We start from the raw sequence: 13,384 nt of genomic DNA, 5'->3' as shown, positions 1-13,384 counted from the left end.
AACCCCCCCGAAGAGTGCTAGCAAACCTACCCTCCAGGATATTGGTGCCCTTCTGGTTCAGGTGCAACCCGTCTTGCTTGTACAGGTCCCACCTTCCCCAGGATGCAGTCCAATTGTCCAAATATCTGAAGCCCTCCCTCCTACACCATCCTTGCAGCCACGTGTTCAACTGCACTCTCTCCCTATTCTTTGCCTCACTGTCACGTGGCACCGGCAACAACCCAGAGATGACGACTCTGTCTGTCCTAGCTTTCAGCTTCCAGCCTAACTCCCTGAGCTCTTGAATGATCTCCCCACCTCTCTTCCTACCTATGTCGTTGGTGCCAACGTGCACCACGACTTCTGGCTGCACACCCTCCCCCTTAAGGATTCTGAAGACACGGTCCAAGACGTCACGGACCCTGGCACCCGGGAGGCAACAAATCATCCGAGAGTCTCGCCCATGCCCACAGAATCGCCTGTCCGTCCCTCTAACTAGAGAGTCTCCTATAACTAGCCGCTCTCATCCTCTCCTCCTTTCCCTTCTGAGTCTCAGAGCCAGACCTCACGCCACAGACCCGGTCACTGTTAAACCTTTGATGAGTTTTCAGCCAATATCTGAAAAACTCTGAGGAAATCTTCAGGATCTGCCTCATTCACCTGGATAGTTATTCAGTGTATAAATTGCTCTATATTACTGACCATAAATCACTCACAATTATCCCTCCCTGACTCAACCCTTACAGCATCCTTCTCCTCCACTCTGCTGGCACTACAGTTAACCCTTCACCCATTTACCAAACTAATGTCTCATCCATTTGGCACCCTACATCTTACCTACAAAACTTTCCATCTACTTTCTCACCCACATGTGAGTCTACCTACTCAACAACCTGGCATTCTATCTATTATCCACTAAACTGTCACACTATTTCCTCCTCAAAATGGCAGTCCACAACCTCACCCACCTGGCATCCTAACCCCCTTACCCACTTAACAACCTTTTTCTTTCCCACCCTGACATTTATTTGTTTCATTATCCCTCTGCACCAAAAATGTACCCACCTGCCACCCTATAACTTTAGCCACTTACTTCATCTCCATACCTTTACAAAGTGATTTTGGTACCTTCAAACTGTATTTACTTCCCAGTATATGGCAGGGGGTGGTTCAAATGAGGGCATGGCTTCTGTAAAGATTCATTCTACTGTTGTATGACTAGTGTATTGCACTTTGTCTGCAGTTGGATACAAGAATCAAACAAAGTTAAGTGTGGAAGTTTTTGTCTGATCTGCATTAGAATTGGGAATTCCAACCCAGGTCAGGAGATTTAGGGCACATAATACAACTTTTATTATGATATGTAAATATATGTCCTTGTGGATTGAGTTGTCTAGGTAGTTTAGCTTATGGTTCAGGACAACATCAAAACTGTGAGTTTGAATCCCGATCTAGTTGAAGTTCACCTGAGACTTGCCTTGTTCCCACCCCTGACCATGGAGTACAACGACAAACCATTACTAGAAAGTAGTTCAGGATGAAACATTAGCAGAGAATGAACTTAGGAATTGTCTGAAGACAGACCACACATTTATCTGCGTTTTAAAACTTGCATTTAATTTAAGAATTAAAAAAATGCAACTTACGGGTTCCAGCCAAGATCAGCTGGATTGATGTAGAGTATCCCTGCCCGGGACACTGTAGCTGGTGTGGCTGTTCTTAGGTGACTTATCTCAAACAGTAAACGCATTGTGGGATTCAGTGGAATTCGTTCATTGCTGGCAAGTGTTAAAACCTTCACATAAGTTAATTAAAATAAATGAATTAATATTTAATTTCTGAAATGGGAATAATATTATTGCTTTGAACAAATATACTAAACATGGGAGTCAGTTAGCTCAGTTGACTGGACAGCTGTTTGTGATGCAGAGTGATGCCAACAGTGTGGGTTTATTTCCCACACTGAATGAGGTTATTATAAAGGACTCTCCTTCTCAATCCTTCCCCTCACCTGAGGAGTGGTGACTCTCAAGTTAGACCACCACTAGGTGTCTCTCTAATTAGAGAGCAGCCGATGGTATGGTATCACTGTGGCAACTTTATTTTTATATTAAATGTCGAATGGGTTACACTTTATAGGCATCCAATCCTATGAGAAATAAAACAATCTCCTTCTAGTTTCATATATATGTACATGTAAGGTGCTGGTAAATCTGCTACTTAAAATCAAAATTACAGTTTTAGGAAACAAAGGAAAAAATGTGCTGCATAACTTTAGTGAAAAATTCAAGATTGGAATAAGAGCACATTTCTCCTTTTATGTTTTAAAAGTATTGTGTTAAAGGAAATTTCATCATGCTTGATGGATGAAAGGTATTTTTTAACAAAAACATTTTTCAATGATCAATCTGTTATGAAGACGTGGGGGTACTGTACCTTTAAGAAAGTTAAAAGCTAGCAGAACTACCTGACAACATCAGGTGTTCTAAACAAGATACAATGTAACCTTTTGGTCCAGCAGCTAGTATAGCTGGTTGCCTGGAGACAAGAACAAATTTGAATTAGGCCAATTGATTTAAATTATACCCCAAAAAAAAACTCCAATCAGGTTTGAATTTAGTATATTGGCAATATTAAAAGTGAATGACACAATCCGATGCTTTGGGGGTATAAGACTGGGAAAAATTGAACAGTTGAGGGAGAACTGCCAAAAGACCAACGGATGTAGGCTGCTTGTCATAAGGCGCTGATAGATACTTATCTGGAGAAGGAGTTTGCACAGAGAAAAACATTAACATTGACCTGGAGAGCAAATCTACAGAGGAAATATAAAGAGAAGATTCGACAGCTAGTTGGTTTTGAAATTTGAATTTTTCAATAAATCTTAATTGGGAGATTTATTGGACTAGCATTATAGAAGGGAAAATAAACGATAGGTTAGTAGAAGGAGTTGTAAATATTTGTTAGTTATTTATTGTCTGTTATACTTTAAGAAATAAAGTTGTTAATTTTTACTTTAAATAGTTCTTGGCCTCTCGAATTTTTCAGATTACTGCACATGATAAATCTATTCTGTATTGCTGGTTTAAATTAAGCAGGGGAGTTTACCCTGTGATGTAACAAATATAACTTTCGCAAGCAGTGGAGAATAGTTTTGAGGCTTTCAAGGTATAGTGTTGACACATAGTTGCTTATTTTTTTCTTTTAGTAAATAAGTATTTCTTTACACATTTAAGTAGTAACATGATGTAGCCTTATTAATACTGCTGAAGTGAGTCTTACTAAATAAGTATTTTTAGTAAGTTGTTCAAATCTCAGCCCGATTATCCTAAATTCAATTAATTGAAATCTACTTTCATGGCCAGTCAAGAGTAAATTTTACAACAAATTAAATTAAAATAACTTTTTAAATGTGAGTCATATCTATGCATGTAAGAAAGTTAACATAAACTAGAAACCTTCCTTAATCAGCAAAATAAGTAGAAACATGATACTTTAATTGGGAGGAGGGGCCAGCATTGTGGGTGGGGCCTGAACTGCGTGATTTGATTCTTGAATTAGCCTAAAAGATTCAGTGAAGCATGAAAGTAGATCTGTTCGGTGTATTTCCCCACTTGCCTGGATGAGTACAACTCAACAACATTCAGGAAGCTTGATACCATCTAGGACAAATCAGCCATTTGATTTTTTACCATATCCACAAACATTCAATCCCTCCTCCACTAACACTTCAGCAGTAGCATTGTTTACATCTACAAGTGGAATTCAGAATTTCTCCAAAGTTCCGCATAGAATATCTTTCAAATCCTTGACCATTATAAGGACAAGATCAGCGGATACAAAGGAACACCATCACCTGCAAATTCTGTCCAAGCTATGCAATATCCAGATTTGGAAATACATGATCATGCAGTGTTAGTTGTCTAAACTTTGGGAACAACTTCCCTAATGGCAATGTGGGTCTACCTACATCAAATGGACTGTAGCGGTTCAAGCTGACTGCTTACTATCACTTTTCAAGGGCAATTAGGGATGGACAATAAATGCTGCTTACATCCTATGAGAGAATGAACAATCTTTTTTTAAAAAATAACATTTAAAGTAACACAATATTTTGTGCTGATCTGATTGTTTCTAGCAGAGAGTTGAAATAAACATATGTACACCATATAAATTAGGAGCAGAAGTAGACCACCCAAAATTTCAAGTTTGCTCCACCATTCAGAAAAACAAATAACAATCTGATAGTGTTATTACAACATTGTTGAACCAAAATTCCAATTCTGTGTTGTAAATTCTATGTAGTGAGAAAGGGGACCCTCATATCTTTTGGGATCTCTCCCTTGCATTGTGTGCCCCCTCAAAACAGAATGAGATCAGTACTGCTCTACTCAAGAAGTAGGCAAGAGAAGTAGGAGCCCATCAAGTCTGCCCACCATTCAATATGATATTGGAGGTTCCTCTACTTAATTTCATATTTCCAGTTTTGCATACTCATTGAATCTTTGTTAAATATATGCAGTAACTTTTCCTCCACAGAATTTTCTGGTAAAGGATTCCACAAATTCACCACCCTCTGATTGAAGAAATTTCTCATCTTATGTATCCTGTAACCTGGGCAATGTTCCCTATAAGCTGGATGGCCATGTTTTGAGGTACCTGCAAAGTTCTGTACATGTTGGTTGGCATGCCAATGCACTAACTTCCAGTTTTGTAAGTCATTGTTGCACATGAATCTCTGAAACTGCACTGAAAAAGAATATTTGAGGAAGTATTGATCCTAAGACCATGAACCCTTTTCTAGATCCTGCCAGTTTCTGGCAGGTGGGGGAATCTTTATGTTTCCAGCATGTTCTTCTAAATTCCTGAAAATATAGGTCCAATTAATGCAATCACTCCTCATGACAATCTGGTACCCCGGAACCTGTCTGGTAAACCCATCTGTACTTTTCCATGGCAAGTAGAACCTTCAGAGGACCCTAGGAGCATGGCCACACAGCTTAGAAACACTATTCAGAATACTGGGTAAACCATTTAGGATTGAAGTAAAGATAAATTTCTTCACTCCAAGGGTAGTGAATCTGTAAAATTGTTAACCACATAATGGGCAGATACCTTCTTTTCAATTTTTTTTTCAGCATCAACAACCAAAACTCAACTTGTCAGACACTGGACTTCACACAAGTGCACAAAGATGAATAGAGCTCACAGCTTTAAAAGAATGTGACCAGAGACTTTTGAGTTTCCCATGTGCAGCTGACTTTATTTTGATGGTAGGATGTAATCATAAAAAGCGTAATGATGCGTAATGATGACCATACAAATATACTACTACTCCAGAGGGCAGTTAAGTACCTGACACACCATAAACATGTAATTGATTTACTCTCAGCATTTCAATCATTTTTCAGGAGATCAAAATTTTGATTCCTACCTAATTGTGTCATGGTACGTTGCTACTCCAAGCTCCATAAAATAGTCCATAACGTATCTCTATTCCTTTCTGCCTCAATTACTGCTTCCAATGCCAGATCAGAAAAAAAACTTTTCTCCTATTGCTCCACTCACTGTGCCTTTCTTTCTATCGAGCTATTCTACAGATAATTTTCACAATTTATGTCAAATGTTAAGAGAGGCAAATTCTTTAAGAAATGGCGAATCGCTACACACACTGGTGGCTGTTGTGTTTGGAATGAGGGCTTGGTGGATTTCGTCGAGTATGAGATCCCTGATGGGGTTTGTTAACCTGAGACATTGCGGGAGCTCTGGCTGACAGATATAAATAAGACTCTCAGCGATTTTACCCACTCTGGGGACTGGCTTTGAGCTAACTGGTCAGAGACCATGTACTGTGTATTATTTCAGTGTCCCCATTGTGAACATGCAGGACTAATTACAGAAATAATTTAGAGGAACAGATAGTATAAAATTTGCCTGCTGTCTATCTTTAATGGACTAGTGAGTGAGCAGACTTCACTCCGCATCTTGGAGCCCAAGAACAGGTTTTAGCAAATTTGCATCCTCAGTTATTACTGCTAGTATTCTTCATTGTCTGTCTGGGATATTACTGCTGCACAAATGAATTAAATTTCAGCCCTTTGAGATGGCACGTTGTAATGAAGGATGGTTAGATTGCATTTCTTGAATTCTTATATTTCAACAATCAAATGTTTTTATTTAAGAAAAGTGATTCCTAGAACCAATAATTGGATTTTATTAGGTATAACGTATATTGGTATGTAGAAAGTATTTAATAAGGTGTATCACAGAAGAGTTGGTAGATAAAATATGACTGACTTATAAGTAACAAAGAATCATAGCTAATAGATGTTGCTCAAATCAGAAAAGAGTAAGGAAAAGTATTCATTTAAAGTTAGTAATGATTAACCTGTTTATGTCTGTTTACAGATCATTAGACTTAGACATATTAGCATGTGAGGCTCAGTTGGTAGTTTCCCTGCATCTGACCTAGACTTTCAAGTTCGAAGCTCCTGCCTAGGACTTGTTGACTTGAAGGTGAAATAGCTCCATAAAGGTTGGGATTCCCTCACCAAATCAACCTTCGTTCACAGCAGAAAGTATCAACTCTGACACAGCTTTGGGTCAACGTCTCTGACACTTCTTTTTTAATCTGTGAGTCAGGGCCGGCTGATTGGACCAGCCCTGGTTTAACAGCACAACCAGGGAACTCATTCTATGAAGGTCCATCTGGCTGACCCTGCTACAATCATTACATCCCTCCTCCTCTGAATCCTCAGACTTAGGCCAGTCCTTATTCTTGAAGAGTCTCCTGGGGCATTATAACACTTGATCAGGTTCCTCCAGTTCTGCATCTGATATGGTGATATGTATGCAAGAGCTTGCCTCTTGCACCAGGCAAACCCCAGTAAAAGTTCACTCCTTCCACTGGCAAAGGCATCATTGCAGCTACATCCATTATGTCCATCTTGGTTTCAGAAGTCAACACTTGATGGAGACGGTGAATCCACGGGTTCCAACAGCCTTTCTGACTGTTCCAAGGACCAGGGCATGTTTTGCTCATGCACCATTTGCAAGTTCACAGCTTTGATTCACGTACTTATTCATGACCATTACACAAACTTGAACTTTATGTGGCACTGGCCCTAACCTCCTGTCGATCATGCCTCTTACCCAGGCAGTGCCATATCTGTGGTTCTTAAACCAACTTCACCCCCTGTAGTAAACTGTCCCTCTCACATGGAAGGTCTTGGGTCTGCCAGTGGTGTTCCTGACACCATTTCATACCTCCCCTCCACACCACCAAGTTTGTGAAGATCAGGTTTAACCTGGTACAGAGTTTTCTACCCATGAGCAATTCTGCCAATGTTATCCCTATAGTTACATGTGGATGGTCCTATAACCAAATAAGAACCATTACAGCTTGGTATCTAGCATGGCTATAAGCTTTTTCCTCAAGCTTGCCTTCAAAGGCGGCATGGTGGCACAATGGTTAGCACTGCTGCCTCACAGCGCCAGAGACCCAGGTTCATTTCCCGCTAAATGTAGAGGTATGGGTGGGTTGCGCTTCGGCGGGGCGGTGTGGACTTGTTGGGCCGAAGGGCCTGTTTCCACACTGTATGTAATCTAATCTAATCTAATCTAAAAAAGTTTGGACTACTATTTGTGCCATGCCATTATATGACAGACCGTATGAATCTGTTCTTATGTTGAATCCCGTTTGATTTTACGAAATACCCAAATTCCCTACTAGTAAACAATGGCCTGGTACACGATGACAACATGCAATTGGCCTTGGCCTCCTTGATAGTCACTAGACCTTCCTGAAAGCCTTTTGAGTATTTCATTAGCACTTCACTCAGGCAGCCTTTTTCTAAATATCTGTGACCAACACTTGCGGGAGTCCGTGTATTGAAAAACACGTACACTTCTGGGAATCCTCGTCTAATGCAATTGCAAGTAAGTGTAGCTCATGTCCAACCTCACGAAGGACAGCGCCTCCCACAACTTTTGCATTTAAATTCTGTGATCGAGGGGTAGATACTCATCCAGCTGCAAAAAGTAGATCATTGTTTGTTTAAAATCCCCACAAAGGTTCAACAACCATCAGGCTTCAAAATTGGTACATCCGATGCTGGACTCGTTTGATAATTCCTTCACTTTCCAGCCTTCTGACATCTGCTCCTGCCTTTCTGGCAGTGGGCTGGCCTTGAGGAATTGCTTCCTGAACAACATGCAAGGTGGCCTTGGCCTCTTTGATAGTCGCAAGACCTTCCTGAAAGACTTTTGGGGATTTCATTAGGTATTTCATTACTTCACTCAGGCAGCTTTTTACTAATTGAAAAATGTTGAGCCAATCTAGCTGAATCTCTCAACCAATATGGTCCAGTCAAGCATGGGCCCGAGCTTTTTATTACAATCAGTGATAACTGAACCAACAGCTTTTCATAAGCGATCAGAACCAAAATTGTACCCTTAATTTATAAAGGTTCCCTGGTATAGGTTCTCAGCCTAGCCAAGGTCTTGCACAAATTTAGGGGTTGGAGTCCACAGCGAATTTTGGTAAAAGCCGGTCATGCAGTAACTGATATCTATGCCGGTATCAACCTCCATTAGAATGGGATGACCACATTTAACCAGATGTTTATTTTGATTGGTTCTAATTTGGATGTTGCCAGATGTAGGTGGACTTTCCAAGGTGTGCATTCTCCTGGATACCGGCCTATAAGTTCTCTTACAAAATTTAGGTTTAGTAGGACCCTTTTGTTGTCTCTAATCTGCCTACTGGCAATAAGTATAATAGCTTGCTGGCCTGGACCCTGAAGCAAATTTTAAATGTTTATCTGAGGTTAGGCTTTAGTTTTGGGTTTTGCTGTGAGTCCTTGGAGTCCCGCTGATCAGATATGTCCTAAGCGAGGTTATGTAATTGCCTTTACTTAAGTGGTGTTCCCCAACCTCAGTCATATTGGCGAGGATGTCCACTTCCATCGGAGTACCCTGCAACTCTCATGTTCCATTTGCTGCATTTTCCAATGACAAACCGTTTTTCAAGTCCAGTGGGGCTTCAGCTAGTAGATGCTTTTGCATGGTTACATCATTAAAACCAAACAAACAGTCTCTCAGCATCTCATTAAAGGTTAAACTAAAGTGAGTTGCCTCTGCCAGTCATCTTAACCCAGTCAAAAATCCCAACAAGTATTCCTCTGATTCTCGAATTGCCAAATAAAACTGATAGCATCTCAGAATTTAAGGAGACTTGGGGTTATAATATTCCTTAACTAAGTTAATCAATTCTTGGGAAAGTTAGGTTCCTAATAACAGTGGATCAACAGGCTGTCAGAAGAATTACTCTTTACTTTTCATCTGTCCCAATGTTGTTTGCTGGGTAAAATAACACATTCCTCCACATACTGGTGTGATGATGCTGTCATTTTAAAAAGGTTATTTTGTCCTGGGTTTTCTTTGAAGAGAGGTCATAAAAGCAGAGGTGCCAAAGAGTCTAGTTTAACAATGGAAAGGGAATGGCCATTTCTCCAGTTCAGGATTTTTCTAGTTTGTTTTAGCTGTAGCCGTCACAGTTATGAGAATCCACAGGAATTGCAAGCTTCAGTAAAGAATTCCTCTGACTTTCCTCTGAAATCTCTCTTTGGATGCTGTTCTCTCCTGCTATAAGAATCTGTGTTTGAATTTACCTTTTTGCCAAGGGGTGTGTTTATGGAATGTTACTATATTGGAACAGTTGATTAGTAGTAGCTATTGTATTGGGTCAATTAAGTTTTCCAATAGTTAAGTTAATCTAAATTCTACTTTCTTCTGTTCTTGTTTCAACTGTCTTGTGTAAATAAATAGCGAGTTTCATCAGAAATGTGCTTTACTCTCATTGCCACCAAAATAGCTCCACATTACCAAGTCACCTTTTATTTACACACAGAGAATCTTGACTCTGGCACAGCTTCATCAGAGTCAGCACCCAGAGTGTCAGAATCCCTGTCATTCTTCTTGTTATCCATCAGCTAGGATCCCTGATTGGACGAGATTAACAGCCCCAATCAGAGAATTCTTATTCATCAAGGTCCACCTGGCTGACCCCATTACTGTATAATCATTACAGAGGGAGTGTTCTGACGTGGTTCAACAAGATGATAATCAACCTGCAGATCCTTCCAGCACTTTTCCCATTAATTCCCAAAAGGGAGAAAGTGTACACAAGGATAAGCAGCAAACAATCTTGGCATTAACATGCATGTTTGGTAAATTTCCTAATGGTAGAGTTTGGAAATCTAGGAGCTGGGCTATACAAAAAAAAAATCAGATGCCCAGTTTGATAGATTGGATAGCCAGTTGCAACTTAGTATCAGCAAACAAGAGCAAGACAATGCAAATAAGAAGAAAAACATTGAATGGATATTGATAAAAAGGTCTGAATGAATGCAAAAAGATCTTGTGATTCAAATACATGACTCCAGTGTGTTGAACCAGTTCCCAAAATTGCAGGCCCAACTTCCAACTATATCAACAGAAATAAAGTAATTAAGAAAAGCATTCTTGGCTTAGCTCCAACAATGGATATTGGGCTCTGCTCTAGAGTCGCAAAGGGAAGTACTAGCTTTGTTTGAAAGTTTTAGGAGGTTATATTGGTTATACTTCATGTGAAAGGTATAAAGAGTGAGTATGGGGCATGTGGAGGAAAATGAGAGATATCAAGGGCATGGGAGTGTTGGGGACAAAGCTAGTACTTCCCTTTGCGACTCTAGAGCCGAGCCCAATATCAATTGTTGAAGCTAAGCCAAGAATGCTTTTCTTAATTACTTTATTTCTGTTGATATAGTTGGAAGTTGGGCCTGCAAATTTAGGAACTGGTTCAACACACTGAAATCATGTATTTGAATCACAAGATTTTTTTGCGTTCATCCAGACTTTTTTATCAATATTCATTCAATGTTTTTCTTCCTATTGGCATTGTCTTGCTCGTGTTTGCTGATACTAAGCAGCAACTGACTATCCAATCTATCAAACTGGGCATCTAATTAAAAAAACAGCTTTGGCAAAGACCATTGTACTTTTTAAGGGAAAAGTAGATACAGTTTCTGACAACAAAGGAAGGTACGTGTCCAGGGAGAAGTCAGGTTTACATTGCTCTAAAAAAGTGATGGCACAATTATATAGTAAATTCAACTATCTTCTTTTAAAAACTCTGTGAAAAAAATCTAATCTCAACTCATATTTGCTTTTCTTAAGCAAGTTCAGCTAGCTTTAACAGAAATGTCTACTAACCTTGTTGTCATCCATTACAGTATTAAGAGACTCAATCCACATAGGATCTATATCACCATCAAGCACAATCCATTTTGGTCCATCATGTGAAATATTGGCTAGATCACGCATGATAGTTGAGAAAAGTCCTAAGTTTTATCAACAAAGTAAAGATTAAATATAAACTTTCTTCTTCCTTGATTTTGAACTTGCATTTGTATTCAAGTACAATACTGGATATACAAAAAAGTCTGAAATATGAAGAAATGTAGTGACTGTAGCTAAGTTGACCCATCTGCTGTAAAATATTTTTCTCATTGATATTCATGCAATATGTTCACTTTGAATGAAGTTCTTACATTTAAAAAGCACCTTTCAATCTTTTTTTTCAAAACATCTGCAGATGTTTTACATTTGGGATCTGCACTTAAGTAGGAGAGAGAAAAGATAAAAGCTTATCAAATGTTTAGTTGAAATTGAAATACTTGATAGACTTTCAAAGATAGGATGTAAAGTAGCAAAAGGGGGATGGTTTCAAAATTTAGGGCTGGATACTGAAGGTTCTGTGTTCAAGTAAGCACAGTGATGCACAGAACTCCAAGTGAATCAGCAAGTGCATACAGCTGAGACAGTTTCTAGAGATAGGGTGGGAAACTATGGATGGATTTACATGCAAAGGCAAGCTTACTGAATTCAGTTGTTTCAGGAGCGAATGGATGTTTGTGAAGACAGGACTCATGATCAAGTACATCTTCATTGCAATGATAGATATGAGTAACAGATATTTGGAAGATTTGAAGTTTGTGTTGGAAAGATTTCCAAATATTAGCAAAGAGGATATTGAAGAATTTGAGACTTGAGGTCACAAATGCAAGGTTAACATTTAGAATCACCAGAGTGAGGAAGCAGGCTATTCAGCCCATCAACTCTGCACCAACCCTCTGGAAAGTATCCCACCACTCCACCCCATTACTGCAACCATGCATTTAGCATGGTTAATCCACCTAACCTGTACACTAAGGGACAATTCAGCATGGGCAATCTACCTAATCTACATACCTTCAACTGCTGCCACTTGCCCAAGGTGGGCCAGCAGTGCTAACCACAGAGCCTCTGTGCCACTGTAGTACAGATGCATGCAGTCAATGCTCCAGGGAAGGAAGCAAATAGTTTATGCATGATGAATATAATATGCTTCGAAGTTTAGCTTTGGATCAAAAAATAATGAAGATGAAAATGATCTGATTCAATTTGACCAAGCAGCTGGAAATGAAAATGAAGTTAGGAAGTAGAGTTAACATGTCTTGCAAAAGGTGAATCAGGTAACTTTGGGGTCTACAGCATACAATTAGAGAAAGTCACGGAATATCTATAACTTGATGGCAGAAAAGCAGTTGGATAATAAGGGGTGGTTGTGAAATTTATAGGTTCATGGAATATGTGCATCAGGACTTGGCCAACATTCATTGGTCATCTTTAATTAGCATTGAGAAATAATGGTCAAATACCTTCTTAATTTGCTGCATTTCCCATAGATGTTCTTACTATTCTATTATATAGGAAATTCCAGGGTATTGATGTATTGGTGGTGAAATAATGGTGGTACATTTCCAAGACAGGATAATGTGTGACACACAGATAAATCTCTAAGTTCCCTTGCAATCTTTGCCCTTGTTCCTCTATGTTTTCAGGGTTGTGGGTTTTGAAGATGCTGTTGAAGAAGGCTTGATGAGCGGATGCAATACATTTTACAGATGACGTTTACAATATTTTTCTTTAAATAGATTAGAAACTCATTCGGAACAGTGAACCAATTTTGAGAAAAGCATGTGTTTTCAATTCAGTACTGATGGTTACACCAATTGCACTAATTGATAAAGTGATACAAAAGTGAACATTTATAATAGACAGAGAAAACAAAACAACAGCCAGTAATAGGTTTAAGTTCTGGAGAACAGATTCACTTGAGCAGAAGGATTTTAGTTTGTGATGTCCAAATGCAGCACAACCTGGACAATTTCCAGGTTTGAGCTAAAAAGTAGCAAATAACATGCACACCACACAAATGCCAGGCGGTGGTCATCTCCAACCAGACATAATCTAACTTTTCCCCTTTCTGGATTAGTGGTGCTGGAAGAGCACAGCAGTTCAGGCAGCATCCAAGGAGCTTCGA

General features: G+C 39.4%; 1 protein-coding gene across 1 annotated transcript in view; it reads right to left on the bottom strand.

Annotated features, from left to right (window-relative positions):
• The window catches only part of LOC122562216 (dynein axonemal heavy chain 17-like), a 464,703-nt gene that overhangs the window by 174,565 nt on the left and 276,754 nt on the right, over window positions 1-13,384 (bottom strand). Inside the window, exons 43-44 of the mRNA XM_043714924.1 lie at window positions 11,233-11,360; window positions 1,626-1,774 (exon numbers count right to left, since the gene is read on the bottom strand). Coding sequence (XP_043570859.1) covers window positions 1,626-1,774; window positions 11,233-11,360 — 277 coding nt within the window. The remainder of the gene's footprint in view (window positions 1-1,625; window positions 1,775-11,232; window positions 11,361-13,384) is intronic.

This window comes from Chiloscyllium plagiosum, chromosome 24 (genome assembly GCF_004010195.1).
Source record: "Chiloscyllium plagiosum isolate BGI_BamShark_2017 chromosome 24, ASM401019v2, whole genome shotgun sequence".
Lineage (NCBI taxonomy): Eukaryota > Metazoa > Chordata > Chondrichthyes > Orectolobiformes > Hemiscylliidae > Chiloscyllium > Chiloscyllium plagiosum.
Note: the sequence above shows the minus strand (reverse complement) of the source record. Positions and strands in the feature narration are given on the sequence as shown.